This window comes from Eupeodes corollae, chromosome 3 (genome assembly GCF_945859685.1).
Source record: "Eupeodes corollae chromosome 3, idEupCoro1.1, whole genome shotgun sequence".
Lineage (NCBI taxonomy): Eukaryota > Metazoa > Arthropoda > Insecta > Diptera > Syrphidae > Eupeodes > Eupeodes corollae.
In genome coordinates, this window is record NC_079149.1 from 108,209,165 (window position 1) to 108,234,149 (window position 24,985).

The 24,985-nt window shown below is 32.0% G+C and overlaps 1 protein-coding gene and 1 long non-coding RNA gene across 2 annotated transcripts; both read right to left on the bottom strand.

The window, feature by feature from the left end:
- Positions 1 to 1,156: 1,156 nt before the first annotated feature.
- Positions 1,157 to 17,143, bottom strand: LOC129952900 (carcinine transporter). Its single transcript, XM_056065843.1, has 8 exons — positions 16,993 to 17,143; positions 16,692 to 16,916; positions 3,323 to 3,496; positions 2,862 to 3,120; positions 2,422 to 2,788; positions 1,920 to 2,361; positions 1,679 to 1,857; positions 1,157 to 1,615 (listed from the first exon to the last, which is right to left on the bottom strand). Exons 1-8 carry the CDS (start codon positions 17,050 to 17,052, stop codon positions 1,357 to 1,359), a joined length of 1,965 nt encoding a protein of 654 aa, XP_055921818.1. The 5' UTR covers positions 17,053 to 17,143; the 3' UTR covers positions 1,157 to 1,356.
- A 2,930-nt stretch (positions 17,144 to 20,073) lies between these two features.
- Positions 20,074 to 24,215, bottom strand: LOC129952901 (uncharacterized). Its single transcript, XR_008782411.1, has 2 exons — positions 21,452 to 24,215; positions 20,074 to 21,264 (listed from the first exon to the last, which is right to left on the bottom strand). It is a non-coding gene; the product is annotated as an uncharacterized LOC129952901 (long non-coding RNA).
- Positions 24,216 to 24,985: the final 770 nt, after the last annotated feature.

The window sequence follows — 24,985 nt, forward strand, 5'->3', positions numbered from 1 at the left end:
ATACGAACATTGGAACTCACTTGGTCATGTTCTTAAAAGTTTTTTAGATTTTTACAAAAAAGTGTGAATGCATTGTTCTTACTCACACTTCAACGATTCCAGGAAGGTATAAACCATTCCTGTAGGTACATTATTGTACCAAGGACACGACCGAATGAGTTCCAATGTTTGCATTTTTAAACATTTTCGATAGGAAAATACGAACATTGGAACTCACTCGGAGGTGCTTTTTTAAGTTGTTTTGTTTTTTACTAAAAAGTATGAACGCAAAGTTCCTACTCACACTTCAAGGATTCCAGGAAGGTATAAACCATTCCTGTAGGTACATTATTGTACCAAGGACACGACCGATTGAGTTCCAATGTTCGCATTTTATATAAAATTTATTTAAAAATGTAATATCTCAAGGAACTATTCTAATTTGCATAGTTTTGACTTGATTTCAAAAAAAGCTAATAGACAAAAGTGTTGGCTTTGAAAAATTTATAAAACTTAGTTGTAAGTATTACCATTATTTTGTTTCCATTTAACTTACATATTTTTTTAAAATGTCCCTACCTCCTAAATGGGGGGAAACAGACCCGCTCCCGTAGTAAAAAATACTTGTTTTTAACTGTTCTATACAAATCCGTCATCAAACTTTGTCGCCTGAGCTATCGTACTCTTCCCAAAAAATGCAATAGCTAATGTCGCCGTAGCCACTAGGTGCAACCCCTAAAGAATTTCTCAGCACTATTCCTTATTTTCGTGGTGAATTGACTTTAGAGGGTGGTGAATTGATGTTAGCAGCGGTGAATTGATGTTAGACCTAAGGGTGCGTGTAAGTAGACGTTTCAGCTTGTAGGCAAACCAGAATGACAGATTTGTTTCCGGTCTTTATATGGTTTGTCTATGCATGAGACATTGCTTATCATTTTTAAAGCCCTATAGTGTATCTTCCTAAATCCTTAATTGAATCTCGAGATAGACATTTTTACGAATGCAAAACTTGCAATACATTTTCTATACTCGTATGTTTCAAGTAAAATCAAAACTCTAAAAATTAAATAATACACTTAACCTAACGAATTTTCTTTTTCACCTTCTTAAGATATTTTTAAGTTCTAATTAAATAATATTTCTTGAGACCTTCCTAACAAATAAAATACAAAAAAGATTTGTTTTAAAAAATAATATTTATTACATGTTTCTAAAATTTATTTAAACTTAAAGTTTTCCTATAATTTAAACAAATAAAATACTGACACAGAACTTTAACCATCATAATATTACCTACGAGTATTTAATAAAATCATCACTGATCGCAATAAATATATTACCTTCTCAAAAACTATCTTCATTTATTTTATTTAGTAGTCAGAACCAATAAGTTAATTGAATACTACCATCATGTGATTTTTGTGTATCCATAACACTCATTTGACGAACAATTCGTTTCATTGAAGACCTCCTTGGCCGATTAATATCTAGAGGTGTGCGCTCCGAAAGTCCAATATCAGTTGATCGACCTGGCAAATCACTGCCACTAGCGGTATCGTTCAAATTAAGTGCAGCATCCGATGCGTTCGAGGTTATATCCAAATTTTCATAAGATGCTTGTTGAGATGGAGGACCTCTGTGTTAGAAAATTTTATGTTCAAAAACATTCAATCTTATGATTCTTAGTTTAAAAACTCACTTCATTGGAAGACAATGCAAGCAATCGTGCATTGTCCATTCTTTTCCGAATTCTTCACCTTCTTCTAGAGTGTTTGGAAGACGACTATGCAAGGTCTCAGGAAGTCTCAAACTCGTTAGTCCTCCCAACATTGATACAAAACCCATTATCACCAATGGCAATTTGAGGTTTTCTTTGCCCTAAAATTCAACAGGAAAAAACGGTTTGTGATAGTTTTCATTCAAATAAATGTAAAGTTTACCAAATATGTCACGAATGGAATCACAATCAATCCCAGACCTCCAATGTAGCTTGATGCTCCAATACCAATACCACGCACCTGAGTCGGATATAACTCCCCAGCAAATGGATAAATAATTAAAAACGAAGCCGATAACATTGCTTTTGAGACTAGAAAGAGTACTAAAGTTTCAGTGACAGCATCGTCAGGAATCAAAACTGTAATCACACAAAAAACACCACCCAAAAACATCGATAAGCTAAGTGGCCAACGACGACCCCATTTGTCCATTAGAACCCAACAACACAAATAGCTGGGAATCTCCACAACAGCCGAAAGTAAAAAGCTCAAATATTGATTACTTCCCAGCGATGGTCCGTAATAGCTGAGGCCCAAGTAAACTGTTTCATTGGCAAACCAGCTCAAAGTTATAAGGATCGTTTTCAATCGCATATTTGGGGTTCTAAATTGTATCAAAAACAAATTTTAATAAAATTACAAAACCTATTTTTAGAATACTCACCTGCAAAGGTCGAAAACTCCAACATTTTTCTGTTTCTTTTTTGTCTTGAACTTCTCACGCAATATTCGTGCTTCTAGCTTGGTTTTAAAAGCCTGCGGGAATTGTTTCTCATTCACTCGTGCCATCTCTTTCAAAATTGTCAAAGCTTCCTCCAAACGACCACGCATTAGCAGCCATCTTGGAGATTCTGGCATAACAAATAAATACAAGAAATACGCTAAAAATGGCATTGAAGTATAATATGACAATTTAACCCAATCCCGAATCATGTAAGTCACACCAGCTAACATCATAATGCCGCAGGTATAAAAGGTGCACGTCATGACCGTTACAAACGATCTATAATTCGGTCCCACCAGCTCCAGGGCTTAAATTAAAAAAAAAATTAACAACAATATTCCAATTGATCTCAGATTAATCTCAAATCTCAAACAACTTACATATAATAAATGGAATTTGATACACAGCTGGAATAGTTAATCCAACTATAACCCGACTAAATGCCCACATCCAGAAATCTGTGCTAATCGATGTGAGCAATGAGCCCACAAGCATTGTGCCAAGACATGTGAAATAAGATAGTCTGCGGCCGGCTCTGTCATTTAGCAGACCAAATAAATAAACCCCAACTGGTCCACCGGTGTTCAAGGCTGCCAAACCAATTGTTGGATAGATGTCTTGGTCGCATACTAAATCGAACTAAAGAAGATGTACATTTCCGTTGCTTGTCGAAATGAAAATAGCAAATGGTTGTTGGATGGTGAAGATGATAAGCTTAAGAAGTTGATGATGACAAGGGAATTCTAATTTTTATACTGCTATGGATCTTCTAGCAAGTTTACATATTTAAGTATGATTTATTGAATCGGTCTTCGATATACATATGGGACACATTACATACATCTATAACAATAGATGATTGAACTGTTGTCAAATTATATTCCCAGCCTTCAAGACATTTTTCAACTGACCAAGATGGATTGGGAGCTAGACTGCTTATGTTAGCACCTTTGAGTATGTCATACCAATTGACTGAGTAGCGAGTGCATTTACTGAACTCTTTAACTCCGTCTTCCTAAAATTAAGAAAAAACTTATTACTAATAGGGTTTTCCATGGGTAAATAAATCAATTTATTTTTCATCAAGATCTGTCAACACACAAAATTCTCCTGTTTTAGAATTTCATGGCAAAATAAATTGATTTATTTTTAATTTTAAATCGATTACAATACAATTTCTAGCTGTCAGCTTAACAGGCACAAGTTTTTCGGTTTATTTTTAATTTGTTCGCTTGGAAATAGAGAGATTTTTTGATTTGATGAGGATTCTTAAAGGGGATTATAAAGGGTGATTTTTTTGAGGTTAGGATTTTCATGCATTAGTATTTGACAGATCACGCGGGATTTCAGACATGGTGTCAAAGAGAAAGATGCTCAGTATGCTTTGACATTTCATCATGAATAGACTTACTAACGAGCAACGCTTGCAAATCATTGAATTTTATTACCAAAATCAGTGTTCGGTTCGAAATGTGTTTCGCGCTTTACGTCCGATTTATGGTCTACATAATCGACCAAGTGAGCAAACAATTAATGCGATTGTGACCAAGTTTCGCACTCAGTTTACTTTATTGGACATTAAACCAACCACACGGATGCGTACAGTGCGTACAGAAGAGAATATTGCGTCTGTTTCTGAGAGTGTTGCTGAAGACCGTGAAATGTCGATTCGTCGCCGTTCGCAGCAGTTGGGTTTGTGTTATTCGACCACATGGAAGATTTTACGCAAATATCTTGGTGTAAAACCGTATAAAATACAGCTCGTGCAAGAACTGAAGCCAAACGATCTGCCACAACGTCGAATTTTCAGTGAATGGGCCCTAGAAAAGTTGGCAGAAAATCCGCTTTTTTATCGACAAATTTTGTTCAGCGATGAGGCTCATTTCTGGTTGAATGGCTACGTAAATAAGCAAAATTGCCGCATTTAGAGTGAAAAGCAACCAGAAGCCGTTCAAGAACTGTCCATGCATCCCGAAAAATGCACTGTTTGGTATGGTTTGTACGCTGGTGGAATCATTGGACCGTATTTTTTCAAAGATGCTGTTGGACGCAACGTTACGGTGAATGGCGATCGCTATCGTTCAATGCTAACAAACTTTTTGTTTCCAAAAATGGAAGAACTGAACTTGGTTGACATGTGGTTTCAAAAAGATGGCGCTACATGCCACACAGCTCACGATTCTATGGCCATTTTGAGGGAAAACTTCGGAGAACAATTCATCTCAAGGAATGGACCGGTAAGTTGGCCACCAAGATCATGCGATTTGACGCCTTTAGACTATTTTTTGTGGGGCTACGTCAAGTCTAAAGTCTACACAAATAAGCCAGCAACTATTCCAGCTTTGGAAGACAACATTTCCGAAGAAATTCGGGCTATTCCGGCCGAAATGCTCGAAAAAGTTACCCAAAATTGGACTTTCCGAATGGACCACCTAAGACGCAGCCGCGGTCAACATTTAACTAAAATTATCTTCAAAAAGTAAATGTCATGGACCAATCTAACGTTTCAAATAAAGAATCGATGAGATTTTGCAAATTTTATGCGTTTTTTTTTTTAAAAAGTTCTCAAACTCTTAAAAAATCACCGTTTATTTCAAAAGGAAAGTGGCGGTTCACAATTTTAGAATTATGTAAAACAAATTAGAAGTTTCAAAATTGTTTGATTTGTCAAGTTCATAAGAAATTTTTAAATTGAAATCACATTAAAGTGCAGTTACACTTATACAAAAAAAATACAATAGTGATCAATGTGTCATAAAAAATTATTTTTTTGATTTCATTTTTTACAATAACTGTTTTCATTTTGAGTATTCCGCTTACTGTCACTTTTGAAGCTGTTGCGTCTTTTGACATTTGACAAGTAAAAACTACGCCATTGGCTGCGTTCAATCTCAGATAAATAGGGTAGCCGGATACCTTTTTGTTAGTCTTTTACGTGTTAAATAAAAGCTGATCAAAAACAACTGAGATATCAAAAAAGGAATCCAAAGATATCCAAGAATTTCTGGGGTATGTATGTAGGTATCTGACAGAACAGCTGATTCAACACATGGATGAATTTCAAGAAACTTGAAAATTGGTTTCAGCTTTTTGTATTTGTTGGTAAAACAAAAAGGTACAAAATGTTAGTTGAAGTTGTATTTAAGGATGTTCTGTACGTAATAGACGATGAAGAAGCTATTTGCCTCTGAATTTTAAAACGTACATAATTATCATTTATTTTTATAAACTTCAAAATTGACTTATTTTGTTCTCGTTTTGTAGATCACTAATTTGCTATGTCTTACCTCCAGTCTAGTCTGTCCAGCATTCTGAAGTTGAAGAACTTTATTCTGTTCCAGAGGTAGAACAAAACACAGGTAAATATATATTAATCTTGTGGAAATAAATAAATCCATTTTTTTGTTTTTTTTTATAAAAGCAGACAGAGGCGGACAGCTTGTGGAGCTACAAGCAAATAAGGTCTCTGAAACGAAAGGTAAGTTATTCTTTCAGATGATTCAAAACCCCAAAGAAGAACCACTCTGTTCCCTTTTTTTATGTAGTGCAGAAAGAAAAATTACCAGCTCCGAGACCCAAAAACCCGGCGAACAAATTTTCAGGAAATTACAAAAGTTCTTGAAGAACACTGGTCAATTTGAATAAATTATCCATTAAATGTTTTACCTTACAACAATTTTGACTTCGAACGTTAAACAAAACCCCCGGGCCAAAAAGACAACTACAAATGAAGATAGAATTATTTATAGGTTATCGACCAGGATCTGTTTAAGGCCCCAGTCCCATTCGAAGCGAGCTTTCATCGAACTATGGAGTAAATGCTTCCATAAGTACCATAAGACGCCGGCCGATTAAATGAAAACAATCTACGTCGGTGCGTTGCTTAGAGAAAACCGCTTTCATCAAAAAAAATCTGAATTCTAGGTTACAGTTTGCCAAAGCTCACCTACACAAACCAATTAGTTTTTGGAAAAACGTGTTCTGGAGCGATGAATCCAAATTCTGCCGGTTCGGATCGGATAGGAAAAAATATGTATGGCGTAAAAAAAAAACAGGGAATATGATCCAAGGTTCACCATTAAGACGGTAAAACACGGTGGAGGCAACTTTATGGTCTGGGCTGCTTTTTCATGGCACGGCATTGGCCCCATCGTAAAAATGGACACCAAAATGGGCCAGAACGTGTACAGAGATATCCTGTTGGATAAAAAATCATCTTCAGTGATGAAGCCAACTTTAAACTCGGAGGCTATTTTTGCAGAAACACCAAATTTTCTACCGCTTTTTGCACTTTGGGACCGTATGACAGCAACAACGCGGTGAATATTCTCTTCCAAGGCGACTAAACTATTCAAAGTAACCATGACAACTTCGATACCTTCCCGTAAGAATGTATTAAGCGACCCTTTTTTCGAAAATGACTATTTAATGCGGAACTATACTAGACGTTAAGCGTTACATTTAAGCCTGAGTTTCGTTGTCCTATCATTTTTAAAAACCTTATTGTCTTAAGTCACCAAACGTCCACAAACAAATTTGTATAGATGTCGCTGTCGCATAGTTTAAGCGAAATTGTCGCTTAGCACACTTTTCCAAATAGAACTTGCTCCATTTTTGTCGGTTATAACACTCCAGATATGGTTTCTTTGATTTTGAATATTTTTCTATGAAGAAGGCTACTGCTTTTTTAAAACAAAAGTGCTACTAGATTAAGTCAGTCACAAAGGCAAGCCGCTTTTGACTTTTATTGGAAACTGCCACATACACAGCAAATAGGTTGGTTATTATCTTGTGTTGATCGTGTTCCTATCAAAAGGCGACGAAGCAAAGAAATTGAAAAGAAGACAGAAACAAGGAAATATTTTATAAGTTTTGAAGGGAAGAGAATACAAGTATGTATTCAGTTTTTGCTGAAAACTCTAAACATTTCCAGTAGAGTTATCACATTTTCCCCTGAAAAAACAACAGTTTTAAATACATCGGAAACAGACAAGAGGGGTGCGCCACCTACGTCAAATGCTACATCCAATGATTTAAAAGCTTACCAAGGGTTCCATCTCAGTATTGTCGTTTTAGGACCAATAGAACTTACTATGTCCACTGAGTATTTTAGTGTTTCTAATCTTTAAAAAAAATTCAAAGAAAACTAAGAGGATCAAGGTTTGAATTTCGTCTCCGAAAAAATATTTAGCGGAAATTTTAAAACGTACAATACCTTTAGCGAATTCTTTAAGGGCCGTAAGTTGGATGAGACAGAGAAAAAAAGTGTTAAAACATTTCCAACAAAAGGAAACAAGCCATTAACTGTTAAAGGAAGACCAGGAAAAAGCCAAAAATTCACATTCATTTGTTTGTGCGTTTTTTGACCTGCAAAAAGTTCTAAACGTTCCACATACGCAGAATATTCTTCAAGAAAATATTCGTTTTATAACGAGACAGTCCGAGAGCCAGTAACAGATATATATGACCAAGTTCCTCTCAAGTGATAATTAGTAAAATGCATCAGAAAATCGAACCATAAAGCCTCCTGAACGTCAGCTAAGGCTCGGTGGGGGGGATGAGCGGTTGTAACCTCCCACGCTTGAAGAAAAAAAATACATTCACTCATTTCCTCTCGGCTAAAAATGTATCAAGTTATAGCTAACCCAATATCTCCACAAAAACAAAAAATCAGCTGGCTATAGCATAGTGTATTGTTCGTCAGCTGATGTCTCGATCATGGAAAAAAAATCTTCAATTTCAGTGATGTCCTCTCAAATAAAAAATTACCTGATGATAGCTTATATGTAACTATTGATAAATATATACGTCAGCTGACTGTATCTAAGTGGAAGAATCGTCAGCTGATACTTTGAAGATCGTTACATAGAAGTAAGCCAGAAGCATTTACTGACTATTTAAAGGCATCAGCTGACCAGGTTTCCCTCGACTTACTGCTAGCGGATTTTTTTTATTCATCACAGAAGTATATTTAAAACAGCTCACAAATTTTCATGCGGGAGGAAATTACGTCTCTTTAATTATTCGGCATAGCACTCCAATATGAGTGTTAAGGTGGAACAATTATTTCGTATCAATATTTTTTAAACTTTATATATATAATCAAATAAATTAATTATTAATTAACTAGTTACTCGATAAAAATATTTATTATAAAAACATTGAGTCATAATCATCTCTCTCTGATCCATTGTCCGAGACGATGTCAGAGCTGTCTGCTCTAATATTTTCATCGTCATCACCTGTACAAAAAAAAATTAGAATGCGTATTTTACCTTAAATAATTAATTTGATAATAAAATGTAACTTTTTTCGGGCTGGATAGTTATTTCATCAATCGATGTGGGCAACTGACTTCCAAAGAACCAGGTGAAATTATATTTATTGTCGATTTCTTTAGCTAAATCATTTTCCGAACATTTGATTTATGCCGTTTATAATGGCCGGAACAAGTTATCGAAACATATTCGCTTGACATTAAAGAGCTTAACAAGTAGTAGAAAAATTGTCGATATTGTAAATCGGTACGGTCATTGCTGTAGCTATAGAACATTGGAAGGTCTTGAAACTGAGGCAACATCAACTTCTTGTGAACTTTCCGAAGTTTGCCCAGAAGGTATTCAGCGAACATCTGACTTACATTCTGCTGTTGAATTTGACAAATATTATCGTTTCGTCGAAACGAGAACCGGTAAGGACACGCTTCACGATACCGTTGGTATAATTTTTCAGGTAGAGAAAAATATAAATTGTCAACAAATATCAGGAAACGAAAATGAACAGCTAAATTTTTAAATTGACAGTTTTCCCATCAATGAAGAAGTAGTTAACTAAAATGTACAGACAAATTTTGAGGGTTCTGTCAACGTAGAAGAAGCAGCTGAGAACGATAGTTTGCAGACAAATACCGATGCGGAAAAAGTTGGCACAGTGCGAAGTCGTAAACATAAGCGTAGTTTTGATATTATCACTCATGAATCTACGAAATTTACTAAAACCAAGACTTATTGAGTATATTCTACACCTGATGCATTATCGGAACTAAATACTGTCAATCTTCAATCAGTAACGCATATCGATTTTGCATGGGTTCTTTCACACTATTTAAATTTGACCGGCATACCGATTTTTCATAATTTTTTATAATAAATATTTTTATCGAGTTACTAGTTAATTTATATTAAGCAAATTGATTATTTAAATATTGAAATATATTTAAAATTATTTGATTATATATATAAAGTTTAAAAAATATTGATACGAAATAATTATTCCACCTTAACACTCATATTGGAGTGCTATGCCGAATAATTAAAGAGACGTAATTTCCTCCCGCATGAAAATTTGTGAGCTGTTTTAAATATACTTCTGTGATGAATAAAAAAATTCGCTGGCAGTAAGTCGAGGGAAACCTGGTCAGCTGATGCCTTTAAATAGTCAGTAAATGCTTCTGGCTTACTTCTATGTAACGATCTTCAAAGTATCAGCTGACGATTCTTCCACCTAGATACAGTCAGCTGACGTATATATTTATCAATAGTTACATATAAGCTATCATCAGGTAATTTTTTATTTGAGAGGACATCACTGAAATTGAAGATTTTTTTTTCCATGATCGAGACATCAGCTGACGAACAATACACTATGTTATAGCCAGCTGATTTTTTGTTTTTGTGGAGATATTGGGTTAGCTATAACTTGATACATTTTTAGCCGAGAGGAAATGAGTGAATGTATTTTTTTTTTCTTCAATCGTGGGAGGTTACAACCGCTCATCCCCCCCACTGCGCCGCAGCTGACGGTCATTAGGCTTTATGATACTATGGTCTGATGCATATCACCAATTATCTATCGAGAAGAAATAATTAACCAAATTTTCACCTGGCTCTCGGACTATTATGAACTCTCTTTTTTCTTAGGGCGATGGTTGATGGAATGCGAGGAGCAAATGAAATTTGTTCAATCCTCAATCAGTACTTGAAAATCGTCGATGAGAGAAAAACTGTTACTTCCATTTCCTTATACCGTGATAGCTGTGCTGGACAAAATAAAAATCGCGAAATCATAATTTTTTTGTTTTTACAAAAACAAGCTCAACACATTAACGAACTTAAATTAACATTTCTACTTCCTGGCCATACCTACATGCCTGTTGACTCTGTGCATGCTACTATAGAGCGATTTGTCAAAAAAAGGACAGTTTGGACACCATCAAAATGGGTTACTCTGATTTCGAATTCAAGGATAAATCCCAAACCTTATGAGGTGGTAGTGTTGACATACAAAGATTTTCGTGATTGGAAAAAAGAAGCGCTGAAATATTTTCCAACGAAAGGACTAAAAACCAAGGAGCAAACTAATTTCAAGATTACGGAATCTAACATTTTCATTTTTTCTAAATCATCTCCTGAAATAAAATATTCGCAACTTCAAACACCTTCTTCTTTATATGTACTCGTATGTATATCCTGGATTTTTGTCGCACGCGCAACCAAGGGAAATGCCTTGAAGAATTCTATGAACCTGACATTCTATATTCTTCCAAACTGCCAATATCAGGCCCGAAACGAAAGAATTTAGAGAGTCTGCTAAAAAAAAGCTTCTTCCTGAACGATACATTCAAGAACACGAGGATATAATACAGTCGGTGAAAAACAAGACGAATAAGCAGAGACAGACGAAAAAGATGATTTTTCTGAAAATCTAAATTATACCTAATCATTAATCTTAAAACGTACGTTTTTATCCCTAAAATTAATTTAGTAATCCTAAAATGTCCTTTTTAATTTTTTTTTGAGAAATCAATGTTATGTTACTTTTTATAGATATCTTTCTATCTATCTACTTTTTATATAAATTTGTATTTATTTTATTGTTAGTAAGAAAATAAAATGCACGACTGGGTCGCACGAACTTGCTCCTGTATGCTAAGAGTATGTTTAAAAAAGTACTTATATAAGATTTAAAAATATACCTGTAGGTAAATTAAGTTTGTCTTTAAAGATATAAATGCCATTATGTACAATTGTACATAATGAAAACCATAGTACTCTCATGAGCAGAAACTTTTAAGCCTAGTACATACTTGTGAACCATCTCGTGAACCCATACAAATTTCAGTTTTTGGTTCACCCGTGAACTTGCTCGTGAAGCTGAGTGGAGAACAAAGTGGAGAGATTTCGTTCATGGGCAATTCACGTGCAAAATGTACGGGAACTGTTGGTGAAGCTTTGACATTTGGCTTCCGCATGTTCACAACGTGTACTCACAAGTGTGTACCAGTGAGCAATGTCAAAAGTTCACTTTCTCCACCGGCGAACGTTCACTTCAAGAGGAAGTATGTACTAGGCTTTAGGGCGACCAGATGCAGAGTCGTTGGCGTGGCGTTAGTATCGAAAGTGGAGAAATTCAGCGGGAGCGCGAGAAAAATATTATTTCAATTCCCATAAGCAGCCAGCAGAATAAGGGAGATAATTAATTTCCCAAAAAGTCTAAACAATTTCCTTCATTCTACTTGAGTCTATCCTTGTATATAATATTTTCACATAAAGAGCTTCCATATGAAGGTTGATGAATTTGTTTTTGTTTTATTTATATCAATGCACTTTGTATAAAAAACAAAATGGCTTAATACTGTATCTAATAAGGGGATGAAACAAAATTTTGCATTCTTACGTCAGCTGTTTAGGATCTTTTACCGATATTTGTTTTTATTTACATTCATTAGTCTGCTTTTACTTGGGTACGATCTTTGTATATGAAAAATGTTTTCTATTATCTATAAAGCTACAATGCGATTCATATAGATTCAACTTGTTCCTTAAAAGCTTTTTTCCTTTAGATAGCTTTATTGTAATTTCATATTAGAAGAACCAGGATGGAAAATAAATAAGATAAGAAAGAGGCATGACCATGAATGTTTAAATTGTAAAGCGATCGCTTATTGGTTGTGTAGTTAGGTAACAGGTAGGTAGATGTCTAAAACGAATAAAGAATAGTTCATTGGCCAGCTTAGCTTTATGCAGATAGATAGATAAAACCATGTTTATGATAATAATGAAGGAATGTTATTGGTAGCTAAAAGGTACATACTACATTCCTTCTTTACTATAAGTTTTCAGCGCTAACATGAAGTTTTTACGTTCAGTTTATTTATTTTGTTAAAGTTTAAAAAAATAACAAGCATACGAACAGGTACAAGAAATTGCTATTGATGTTTTGTTTACAGTCAGGCTTTTGTGCGTTTGGGATTTTAGTTATGAAGTGACACGTAAGCAGTAGTTGTAGAAGTCGTACGTAATACTTTTATAAATAGGTAGGTATAATGTGTATACGTTGAAAAAGTGATTCTAATAGTAAATACATATACTCTTTCTGGCCCGTTTCTTTAACTTGTACTAAGTTTATATAGGCGAAGGAAAGTAAATCATGTGTGAAACAACCTTATTCGTAAAGAATAATATTTTAAAATCACATATACAAAGTTACCAAGATAATACTTCTTGATAGACACTTTAAAATAGACTGTTGATTAAATATATCATATTCGTTAATCCGATACAGTTGCGCTACATGGGCGGCCATCGTTGATATTTACAATAATTTTAGTTATAAAAATACATAAATATGTACCAAATGCACTAATTTAGATAAAAGCTAGGAATGTAATTACAATTTTGTCAAAATAATGCGCTCTTTCGGGCTCATGCACAGTTAAAATATTAAAAAAAAAACTATTTCAAGATTCAAAATTTCGCCCGAAAAATAAGTTTGTCTTCAAAACTTTAAATGCCATTTTATAAATAAAAAAACATTTCATTTTTCAAAATTTTTTTATGAAAATCGTTAGAGCGGTTTTTTTTTAATTAATTTTTTATAAATAAAATTTTTTAATTTTGTTCTAAAAATATTTTTGGTACGCAGTTGTTTAGAGATTGTTAATATACGCTATACGTTTGAATTTCGTAAAACATATGTTGAAACGTTTTTGAGATATCGAATTTTGAAAAAATAAAATTCAATATTTTTTTAAAAATCCAAACAATAAAAAATTGCACTTTTGATAATAGAATATTGTTAAAACAATATAAGAGCTTATTCAGAAAAAAAATTATTGAAATCGGTTTATAAATGGCTGAGAAAATTAAAAAACAAAATAACGGTTCTATGAGCGGTACCTTTCCTGAGCAATACAAAAATTTGTTTTTCTTATTAAAAGGAGCCAAGTTAAAAAATAAAATTTTAGTGAAAATTTAAAGAAAATCTATCGGTTTGTTTTTGAGAAAATTCGAATTTTCGTTTTTTGACCAAAAATATTGTATGGTGGCCACTGTTAGTTTTGATCTTCAAAAAAAAATGAAAAAAACGCCCAACGCGAATCTGCTCAAAACCTTAACTTCCAAGTTTGAACTCAATCGACCCAATGGTTTAGGCTGTAGGAGCGTGGACAGACAGACAAAACCGACCGGACGGAATCGCGGGACCCACTTTTTTCGACTTGTCTACCATCGTAATATCATGTTTGATTAAAATCTCGAGTTCGAAATTTTGCACGAATGCAAAACTTGCCATATAGTTCCTATATGTCGCAAGTAAAAATAAAAAATGAATTAAACGACACAATTTATTTCAAACCTTTATTTTTTGTAACTATCAAAGTGTCTTAAGCGCCATTTATCTATGTATGAGCCAATGTTTTGACTACGAAAACGTACTAAGCGACAAAAACTTCTTATCTGAGTAAAATTTCGGTTTTGCAATGATGTCAAGTACAGCAAAATGCAGTTACTTTATGTGCATATAAAAGTAGGCTTTGAAATAAAAATTAGCTGTTTAAAGACTTTTTCGGCTTTATTGAGTATTTTTGAATTTTTCCAAACAATTTTTTTTTATCGAAGTAGGCGTGTGTTGCATTGTCTTTTTGCGCAAAGCATTTTAAAATATTCTTAGCTTCGCTTCCATTAAAATAGTTTGTTTCTTCCAAAAATTCAATCAACGAGATAACTTGATTGTTTCTGCAGAATTTACTAAAAATAAACATAAAGATCAGTTAAAAATTAGTCCCCACATAATAAACATACGGAGGTAAGCAAAGCTTAAGTTAGATGTACTTTAAAAAGGATCCAAAATGGATTATAGATCTATTTCTACAAAAATATTTTATGAAAAACGTTTCCACAATCTGGATTCCGCCCTGGAAGAAATTGATATTAATACGAAGATAGTCAACGCTGATATCGTCATGATTCCTCCACCGGTGGACTATTATACGGTTGAAGAGGATATCGATGAAGATAACTTAAAGACAATAGAGTTACCACAAGATGTTCCAAGTGAGGTTGAGATTTTTGTGGAATCTTATTTAGCCCAAGACGACGGTGAATTTGACAGCGAAGATGATATTCCATTGTCTGAGCATGGAAAGTCAATTGCTCCACCGTTATGGACAAAGTCAATTACGTTTACAAGTGGAATAAATCCAACAACGAATTATTTGGCTAGAATCCAAAGCTGCGCTTCTGATTTGGTTGGCCTCAATAAAGTTCAAGTCTTTGAAAAACTGTTTGATATCGAGGTAAGGCACTGTACTGGAAACAAGCAGCTGATACACATGTACAAATTATTGCAAACAGTATGTCCAGGAACAGATTTCAAGAAATAAAACGATTTATTCATTTTGCTGATAATAATATCCTTGACATGAACTATAAAATGGCAAAACTCCGTCCGCTCAGTAAACTTTTGTGCCAAACGTTTCAAAAGTGGGGAAATGTGCATGAGCATTTATCTATAGACGAATCAATGGTAAAGTATTCTGGTCGACATTCTTCTAAGCAATTTATAAGAGGATAGCCTGTAAGATTTGGTTTCAAAAATTGGATGCTTTGCAGCAAAGATGGCTACATGTATGAATTCGATACATATTGCAGAGCTAAAAAAGTTAAGCCTTCATTGAAAGCCCTACCATTAGGATCTAGTGTGGTTCTCGACCTTCTAAGGAATGTTGACTGTCCAAGTGACCATGTTATTTATTTCGATAACTTATTTACTAGTTATAGCCTAATGAAGATTTTAAAAGAAAAACAAATTAGAGCAACCGGAACAGCTACGACCAGATCGAACCTCTTGAAAATGTAAAACAGTGGAGCAAGGATGAGCAGAAGAAAGTCAATATTCCTCAGCCACTTCTTTTCAAAAACTACAACACGCACATGGGTGGTGTTGATCTGCATGACCAGTTCATCAACACTTACTCCATTGATATAAGAGTCAAAAAGTGGTGGTGGAACCTATTCACAGCCATGATATCGTCTACCACGTCCAATGCCTGGAGGCTCCACAAGCTAGCAAACAGCTACAAAGGTGATCTACTAGAATTCACGAGATCAATAACACTACATTACCTCCGGTTTCATACTTTGAACCAAGGACAACCTAGACTCACAGTCAAGCGAAGCATTGTGGAGAGCCAAGGGTACCACTTTTCCAAAAAACTTTCGAATCAACTAAGATGTCGCCAATGTTTTTTAAAATCGAAATGGTGCTGTGAAATGTGTAATGTAACACTATGTATTGGAAAAGGGTGTTTTAAAAATGTTCATGTTAATGAAAATTAATATGGTATGCATGACCCCATTGTACTAAAAAAAAGGACACCTCCATAACTGTTAAATACAATTTTTTTTTGAATATATCTTAACTTTCATCTTAATAAACATAAAATACTATAAAAAAACAAATATTTTTATTTTAAATACCTTTGGGTGTTAATGGGTTGAATGTTGATTCGGTAGTAATACAAATTGTGTTTCAAAATTTTGTTCCCAGACAGTTTCTGTTTATCTGTCCGAGATTTTCAAGAATTGAAAATATTAAAAGTATCGTGCACATTTTCTAAAAATTAATTTTTTTTTATTTTTATTTTTGAAAACTTTCCTTTCCAAAATTACTGAGAAGAATCTTTTTTTTTAAATGAAAAGGATTTTTCAATATAAAATTTAATGTGAAAGCCTAAAGAACATTATTTGTTGTAAAATCCAACCATTTTAAATTTAACACTTTCGCACTAGAATACAAACAAAAATAAAACTTATTCCTACAATCGATTTTGTCTGCTGAGGAGCACCAGCAAGCACGTCTATGGCTTCTTTATTGAAATACAAAAAAAACATTCCACACGCACCTTTAAAAAATCACTACTTTTCTCTTACCACAATCTGAGGTATAGCCAAGAACTTTCTTTGCTCCAAAGGAAGATCCAACAATTCGGGAACCTTACACCAATAATCGTCAGGTGCATCAGACATAAAAAGTTGATTGAATGCACAAAATCCACAAGGAATACAAGCTGGTAGACATATTCCAAAAACCAAAAGTTTCTGATATTTCCCGAATTCTCCAATTGCTGGTAGGAAGTCGTCCAGATCAAAGGGTTCCTATAGAATGGACATGGTATAGAAGAAAGTTGTCGTTATCCTTTTTTTAAGTTTCCTTGATATTATTTTTTTTTACATCATCGTTATCCGCACAATCTGAATCGTCTGTTTCACAGTGAAGACCGTTGTCTTCCATCGCGACGTACGTAGACACTAAGACAATACTACTTCCAGGCCAACGTTTTCAACTAAGTAGATATACTTTTTTGCGGTTGGTTGTGGTTCAGTTAAGTGAATAAATGAAACCTTTCAGATGTTGCATTGGAACGTAGTCGTTATATTGGAAACATTAAAAAACAAGAAAAAAAAACTACCGCCACCGCCAAAGCTGTTTGAAGAAAGGCTGGTACAATAATTCCAACCCCTATCCAGCCGTTTACCCATTGATAAAAATATTGCTGGATAAGTTGTTAGCAATTCATACTAGAGGATTAGACTAAATTCCAATGTGATGACTGAAGAGTTAGTCAAGGTTAACCTGCCAGTGAATCATTCCAAAGAACTAACTAACGGTTTTCCTTTTATTGGATTCGTGAACTATAGAACTAATATTATTGATACTGACGTATTTTAACCACCAAAAAAGAGGATGGGATGCGACCCACACTCATAACTTCCCATCCCGTCTGTCGATTTGTCTTGCTTAAAAGTTTGTCTATATGTACTCGTATCAATTTTTACCAAATTTGCGTACTATTTTTTGTAGATTTTATTTTTTATGAAAAAAAACGGACTGTTGGATTTTTATATAAAAATTACTGAATATTGAAAAAAATATTTTCTGTGAAATAAAATAAGTTTGAGCCAATATTTTTAATTTTTGAAAAGCTATTTGAGCCGAAAGTAAATTTTTAACAAGTTTTAGTATTGTTTTTTTAGAGTTTTTTTTTGTAAGGAAACTGTCGATTCGATTTTTTTAAAAATTTTACCAAATGTTGAAAACAATATTTCTTATAAGAAAAAATTAGTTAGAAGCTATTATCTCAAAGTTTTTAAAAGATATTTGAGTCGAAAATCATTTTTTACCAACTTTTGTTGATTTTTTTCCGGTTTTTAATTTTATGTAAAAAAAAACTGTCAATTCGATTTCTTTTCAAACTTTAACTGAATGTTGACAACAAGATTTTTTGAAAGATAAAAATAAATTTAAGCCAATATCTCAAACTTTTGAAAAGATATTTGAGTCGAAAATCAACTTTTATCAACTTTTATACACTTTTTTAGGTTTTTATTTTTTGTAAAAAAACTGTCAATTCGATTTTTCTCAACATTTTATCAGATGTCAAAAACATTATTCTTCGTTGCACAAAATTGTTTAAAAGATGAAATCATATTTCAGTCGTAAAATTTTGGATGTGACAAATTTTTTTTTTCAGTTTTATTGATTTATAAAAAACCGTTATATTGATTTTTTTCAAAAAATATACCTGTTTGGTATCACGATACAGTATATTATATACAATTTAATTCAAGTCTCTAGCGTTTTTGGTTCGTAAAATATTTAGGGTTAACCAAAATGTTCACCATTTTTTCAAACTGCTATGGTAAAAAAAACACCCACGCAATTTTCTTGAGAGCCCTTTCTGCCTTATTATTTGTATAACAAAATTTATTTGAAGTTGATATCTCTTTTGGTTCTTGAGCTATGGAGGACGAAAAAAAGTCGCGTACGGACGTACGTACAGACGCACGCACAGACATCTTTCCAAAAATCTTTTATTTCGACTCTAGGGACCTTGAAACGTCGAGAAATGTCAAAATTTTCAATTTGACAAATCGGACCCATTAAAATAACTTCCTATGGGAGGTTAATAAAATATATGAAAAGAATCATGTAAGTTTTACTATTGTCTTAATGTGAAAGTGTTTACCTATATTTTTTTTGTTTGAAGGATAAATAAAGTTACCACAAATTAAATTCAGTTCCAAAATACTTGGCACGATTTTAAGATTTGTGAAAAAGGTTGACTGAGCCATTCCGATCTCAAAATCTTTGCCAACGCCGTATTGGCGTTTCCACAATGAATCTCAAAACGGCTGCCAATCTGCTGATTGTGATTGAACTCGAAAACAAAGCAAGAGTCGAGTTCTTGATCCAGGATCTCCAATAGGTCGAGTTCTTGATCCAGGATCTCCAATATGTCATCAAGATCCAAGGGGTTTAAGGCATCGCTTAAAATGTTGTGCTGCATTTTCAGCGTTCGTCGTCTTCGTGTATTTTCTTCATTTATTGCAAAGATTGCAAAGGCAATATTATCCTTTTTTAAAGACAAAAACAAATAGAACTAAATCGAAAGATGAAAAACGAGCTTTTATTTATTTTTCTTATGTAGACGCAAATTAGTTGATTTTGACACTCCGAAATTAGTATTTCTGTTTGGCGATGCTTTTTTGATTTCGTTCGGGACTTATGATATAAATGTATTTGTATTCGTAGCGTAACAAAATTTTCGGGGACTCGCTACGTGGGACTCTGTGATAGGGGTGAATAAAAATTGAAATAAAAATGCACATCTTGGTCTCCCTGGAAATTTTATTTCATTCGTTATTGTTTATTCTGTTTATTCTAAAGGAATGTTTTCCTCAATCGGGAATCTCCCTGAAAATGAATTTCTCTTGAACAAAAACTCTGTGCTATTACATCACAATTTTGCTGGATTTGTTCGAGAGAGGGAAACATTGCGAGGGAAATTTGTATTCACGATCGAAAGCCAATTGGGGGCTATAAAACAATAAATTCAAAAAAATGAATAACAATCTCTGTTTGAAAATAAAATATTTTTTTTATTTAATTTATTACTTTCATTTCTATTATTATTTAAAATTTCAAAATCTAACAAAAAATTCGTTTTTCTTAAATAAAATAAATAAATATGATTTAAAAAAAATGCAGTTAAAAGTAAATATTTATATAACTTAAAACATAAATTCGAAGCCAAACTTTATTGAATGTAAATCTGTGCTATGAGCACAAAATTTAAAAAAATAAAATAGAAATAGACAATCCCAGTCATCATATCGCAAATCAATATAAATCATACTTACAATGAACACTTGTTTACCCACAAAGTAAAAACCACACCACTGCTACAAGTAAAATACTCCTGCTTCAAAGAGAGCTACATAAGTGGAAATTTAATAAATAAAACAAATTGCATAGCTTTTAGTCGCCATTCAAAAAAAAAAACAAAAAGTATTTTATTCACACATCAAAATTCGTACAAACTATCAGTCATACAAAAAATGTTTTTTCTTTTTTAATTTATTAATAAATTGATTTTTATTTTTTATCTCTGATTTTTTAAGAAATACCTATACAGTTTTAAGGTAATTTAATTAATTTATGGTTTTATTTTTAAGTGACAAGAATTTTTCGATAATTTTTCTTTTTATTAGAAAATTAATTAATTTAATTGATTTCCTTAATTATACTCGTATAATGGGTTTTAATTGTTTTGTTTCAAGAGTTGTTGTTTTTTATATATATATTTTTATTATTATTATCTTCATTGTTTTTGTATTTTTTTTTTAATGTTTTTATGTTGTGTGTTGTTTTTTAATTTGATTTACGTAAAATGACCATGTATGCTTGTTGCTCTCAGATAACACACATACAATTGCTCTCTTTCTCCCACACACACACATAATATACGCGCGCGCTCGGATACATTCACAACATCTACACACACTTACACAAAACTCACAGCATTTTTGTTTTTATTTTATGTTTATAATTTTTCTTTTAATTTTATTATCGTAAAATACATACTAGAGTTTTTGAAAAAGTTCCTTGCATTTTTTTTTGTTTCTTTTTCTTTATTAATTCTTTTTTTTTTGTTTACTTATTTATTTATTACAAAATATTTTGGATATCCTAATAGTAGTTTTTTTCTTCTTTTAGTAAAATTGTAAAAAAGAAAAAAATGTTTTACTTATTCTTTTAGTTAACTTTAAACTTATTTCGCAAGAAACTTTCTCGTAATCACAGACACATTTCATTTAAACAATCGTACTAGAATTATTAATATTATTCAATATTTTGTTTCTCTATTTTTTTTTTCTTTTTTTTAACATTTGTTTTCGGAGTTTAGAGCCATACAATGGGAATTGAGATGGAGTCTTACGGCCAAACACAATTCCCATAAGATAGTCTAAAAATTAAAAACAAATATTTTATTTGATATATTTTTTTATTCTAAATCTTAATTAATTCTAAGTTCGTTCACAACGACTTCTTTCGCTCACAGAGTTTGGTCACACTTGGAATGATACCACAGCTACTTAAATAAAAGTATTTTTCATTTTATTTCTTTCTCTCTCTCTCTCAAAAACACATCCACAAAATCACCTGTAAAAAAATTTTGAAAAAGAAAAACGTTATGAGTATCTTTTGTGCTGTAAAAAATGTGTTTTTTTTTCTTTTTTAAATTGTTTAGATATTTATTAGGTTTTGTTTTTTTCTTTTTTGGTTTTTGTTCTTTAACAGAATGTTTATCAGTAAAGATCAATAATTCTAATATTCTAATGATACTTACACTTATGGTTATATCACACGGTCAGTCGGTTGTGTTGTCTACGTCGTAATTTTAGAGTTATCGTCATCTTCTTCATCATCATCGTTAGTTATCTTCATCATTGTTATATTGTTGTGATATAATTACCATCACCTTCATTCTTCTTTTCATTCTAATAATAAATTTCACAGCAAATAGCATAAAATACACTCTTTCATTCTTCGACTTTCAGAAAACAGTTTCTTTTTTTTGTCATAGATACATTAATAATTTTTCAATGCATACACAAAGGTAACAAACATACATTCTTCTTATTTTCTATAAGACTTAAAACTACAAAAATAATAATAATGATTTTCTTTAGATCTTAAGCGGGCGAAAAGTTTGAATTCAAGTTTTAAGGGGTTACAATTTTGGTAGTTATATTTGCATATCTTTTTTTTTCATAATAAAAACAAGTAAGCCAATGGTACTTAAAAGGATTTTGATCTTTAGTTTACTAAATTTTTAAATTTGTTTCTTGTACAAAAATAGAACTTTTTAGTGTTTTTTGACGTCGCAATTTGAATAATGCTAGCGGCCTCCTACTTCTTTAAGTCTTCAAACCCAATTTTTTTTCTTTCAATACAACTCTTGAACGTAACCCTTATTTAACTGTTGATTAATTTTTTGGACAGGGCTATACACTATCAGTAGTAATAGTGATAATAATAACAATAATAATAATTTCAACTTAATGCCTGCGTTAAGATACCTAAGGTCTTTTAAGATGAAACTCAAATGCACGACACTAGTTAGATTATTGGCGCAGTGGATTGAGAAATAAAGGTGTTTACTATCTCATCTAATACAATTAATATCGTATGGTTCGAAACTACACTGTTTAAGCACACTACACATCCACTGTACCAATGTCGCCTTCAAACCTTGATTCAATTCTGACATAGTTTCGCTATCGACTTATTCAAAAACAAAAATGTACATCTTCCCTAAGAAGCAAAGTGACTTGATTCAAAACATCTATTTTTTCATTTAAAAATTGGTTCCTTATGTTTTAAAATTAAATCTATATTTTAAGAAATAATTAACTTTATGAACATTCTCTTGTATGTGTATTATTGGAGGAACAATTTTTTGTGAAGAAATTTAAGAAATGTTTGTACTTTTTGTAAAGTAAATTTTGACGCAAGTCACTTTTCTTCTTAGGGGCTACATGTCTAAAAAAAAACTAACCTTTAACATGAGTCATGATTTAAAAAGTTTGGCATCAAATTGAAAAAGAGCTTATTCTGAGACAATATCGCTTTAGACAAAAACGAGCAATCTATGAAATTAGGGTTGTATCGAAAACTTCTTATCCTTTTGTTATGTCGATTTAAAGTTGAAACAAAAATACAAGAGTTTTGTCCCATTTTTAAACACTTGTCTAGGTGCTATAATTGAAGTGGCTCTGTGGCGCCTTCCAGAACAATATTTCCAAGCGGACTGTGAAGAATGCTCAACTTTTTCAACTGTCTGTTTTTTTTTCATAGACAGCAACCTTCAGTTGGCAAATCTAGTACGTCGAAATTCATATCCATGGAAACTGCTCATGTATAACTATTCTCTTGTCAGAGTGAGTGGTTGTTGAACTTGAAGTACAGGATGAAAGAGAAGCTTAAACCACTGCACTTGGAAGCTTTGAATATTCACTAATATAATGTTTATAGAAAAGGAGGCTAGAATATTCTCAAAATTTGATTATTTTGACATGACCAATATGTGAAAAACGCTTTTTCGTATTTGCAAATATAACCACCAAAAACGACGAAACTGTAATATGATTCGTTAAGATTTTAAATATTATTTATGAATATTAAGAGAAAATATATAAATAACTAAAGATCTTAAACGGCTAAGTGAATTTGGTCATGTGTTGTTTTTCTTTATGACTTTGTATTTTGTTTGTTTGTTTAAAGTTATTGTTTTATTTATTGAATGTTTACGTCGTTATACGTAATTTGTTAATGTAGGTATGTAATAATATGTTTTGTATTTGTAATATTTTTGTTATTAGTTAGTTTTTTTTTTATTTTGTATATAATTAATTGTATTGTGTTGTTGTTTTGTATTTTATTTTGTTTGTTGTCTTTGTTTACCTGAATGATTTACTATGTTTTATTTTATTTTTGTTGTTGTTTTTTTGTAAGCGTATTTTGTTATAATTAATAATTTCTAAACTTAACTAAATCAAGTTTTTATATCTTTGATTTATGTGTTATAAGTGTATGAAAATAAAAATAAAGAAAAAGAAATATTTTTTGTTAATCAATTCCGTTTAAAATCTTTAACATTTTTTCTTTTAATTATATTAATTCTTTTTTAAAAACATACCCATTGTGTGTTTGTTCTTTTATAAATGTTTCTGTTGTCTATGATGTTTTGTTTTGGTTGTTTTGTTATTGTTTTTTGTTTGAAGAAAGAACAATTATGATTTTTATAAAACAAAAATAAAAACTATAATTTTTTTTTCACACACTCATTCATCATAGATTTATAATGTAAAAATGCATATCACATAACATTCATTCATTTTATGAATTTATATAAATTTTTATATTTTAATATCTCAGTCATAAATTAAACAATAAGAGACATTCATTCACACACATCAGAACCGAACACATTCATTCAAAAATTCAAAAATGCATCATCATAAAAATCATCGTACATTTTTTCATACATACACTCTTTTAATATTAACACAGCAAGGGTATGAAAACGTTTCCTTTTATTTTTGTAAATTATATATGGGCATTTCCACAGTATTTTTAACTTTCATGTTACCACAGTATATTAAGCCTTTGAAATGAAATTGGCACTTTCTAAGTGGATAGATTTTCGTATCATGACTTATTTCAATTATATAATGTACTTTTGACTTGATTGGACTAAAATTTGTAATTAAAATTAATAAAAAATAGGCTTAAATATTGCAAATTTCAAGCGTACCAGATGCAAATTTATTAAGTTTTATAAACAAAAAACATTTCAACGACCTTTGACCCAACTTAACATCATTAATTTATAATTATTTATAATATACACTGATAGAAAAACCTCGAAAGAAAGGTGTGCTACCATTTAAAAAATAGTACAAAGCAATTAAATTAGAGTACCTCCGTTTTTACAAATATTAAAATCTGATCTTTTTCTCTATATAACTTTCTCAACGATCGATTCTGGTAGTATTTTATAGACTTAAATTATTCTCTATCAATCAATAAATCATTTAAAATTTAATTGGATCATGTGCCTCTATTTAAAAATAAATAATGTCATTTTAAAGTTTAAAATTGAAAACGTGATTGGTATAGAATATGTGATTTTTTTAGCGGCACACCTATCGATAAGGTCTTACAGAAAGATAAATGATTGTGAATGATAATTTTACGAATAATCAATAGTAAAAACAAGCCGTTGATCGAAATTTTTAAGTTTCAAAGTTTTTACGACAGTACAAAATCAAATTTTTGTATGAAATGAGGGTTTTTCATTGAATGCACACATCTCCAC

Coding starts and splice junctions, on each gene's coding strand:
- LOC129952900 (XM_056065843.1), bottom strand. CDS start 17,052: ATGGAAGACAACGGTCTTCACTGTGAAACAGACGATTCAGATTGTGCG. Junction 2,789..2,861: donor TCAAATTCCATTTATTATAT/GTAAGTTGTTTG, acceptor TTTTAATTTAAG/CCCTGGAGCTGGTGGGACCG. Junction 1,858..1,919: donor TTCCATTCGTGACATATTTG/GTAAACTTTACA, acceptor GTTGAATTTTAG/GGCAAAGAAAACCTCAAATT.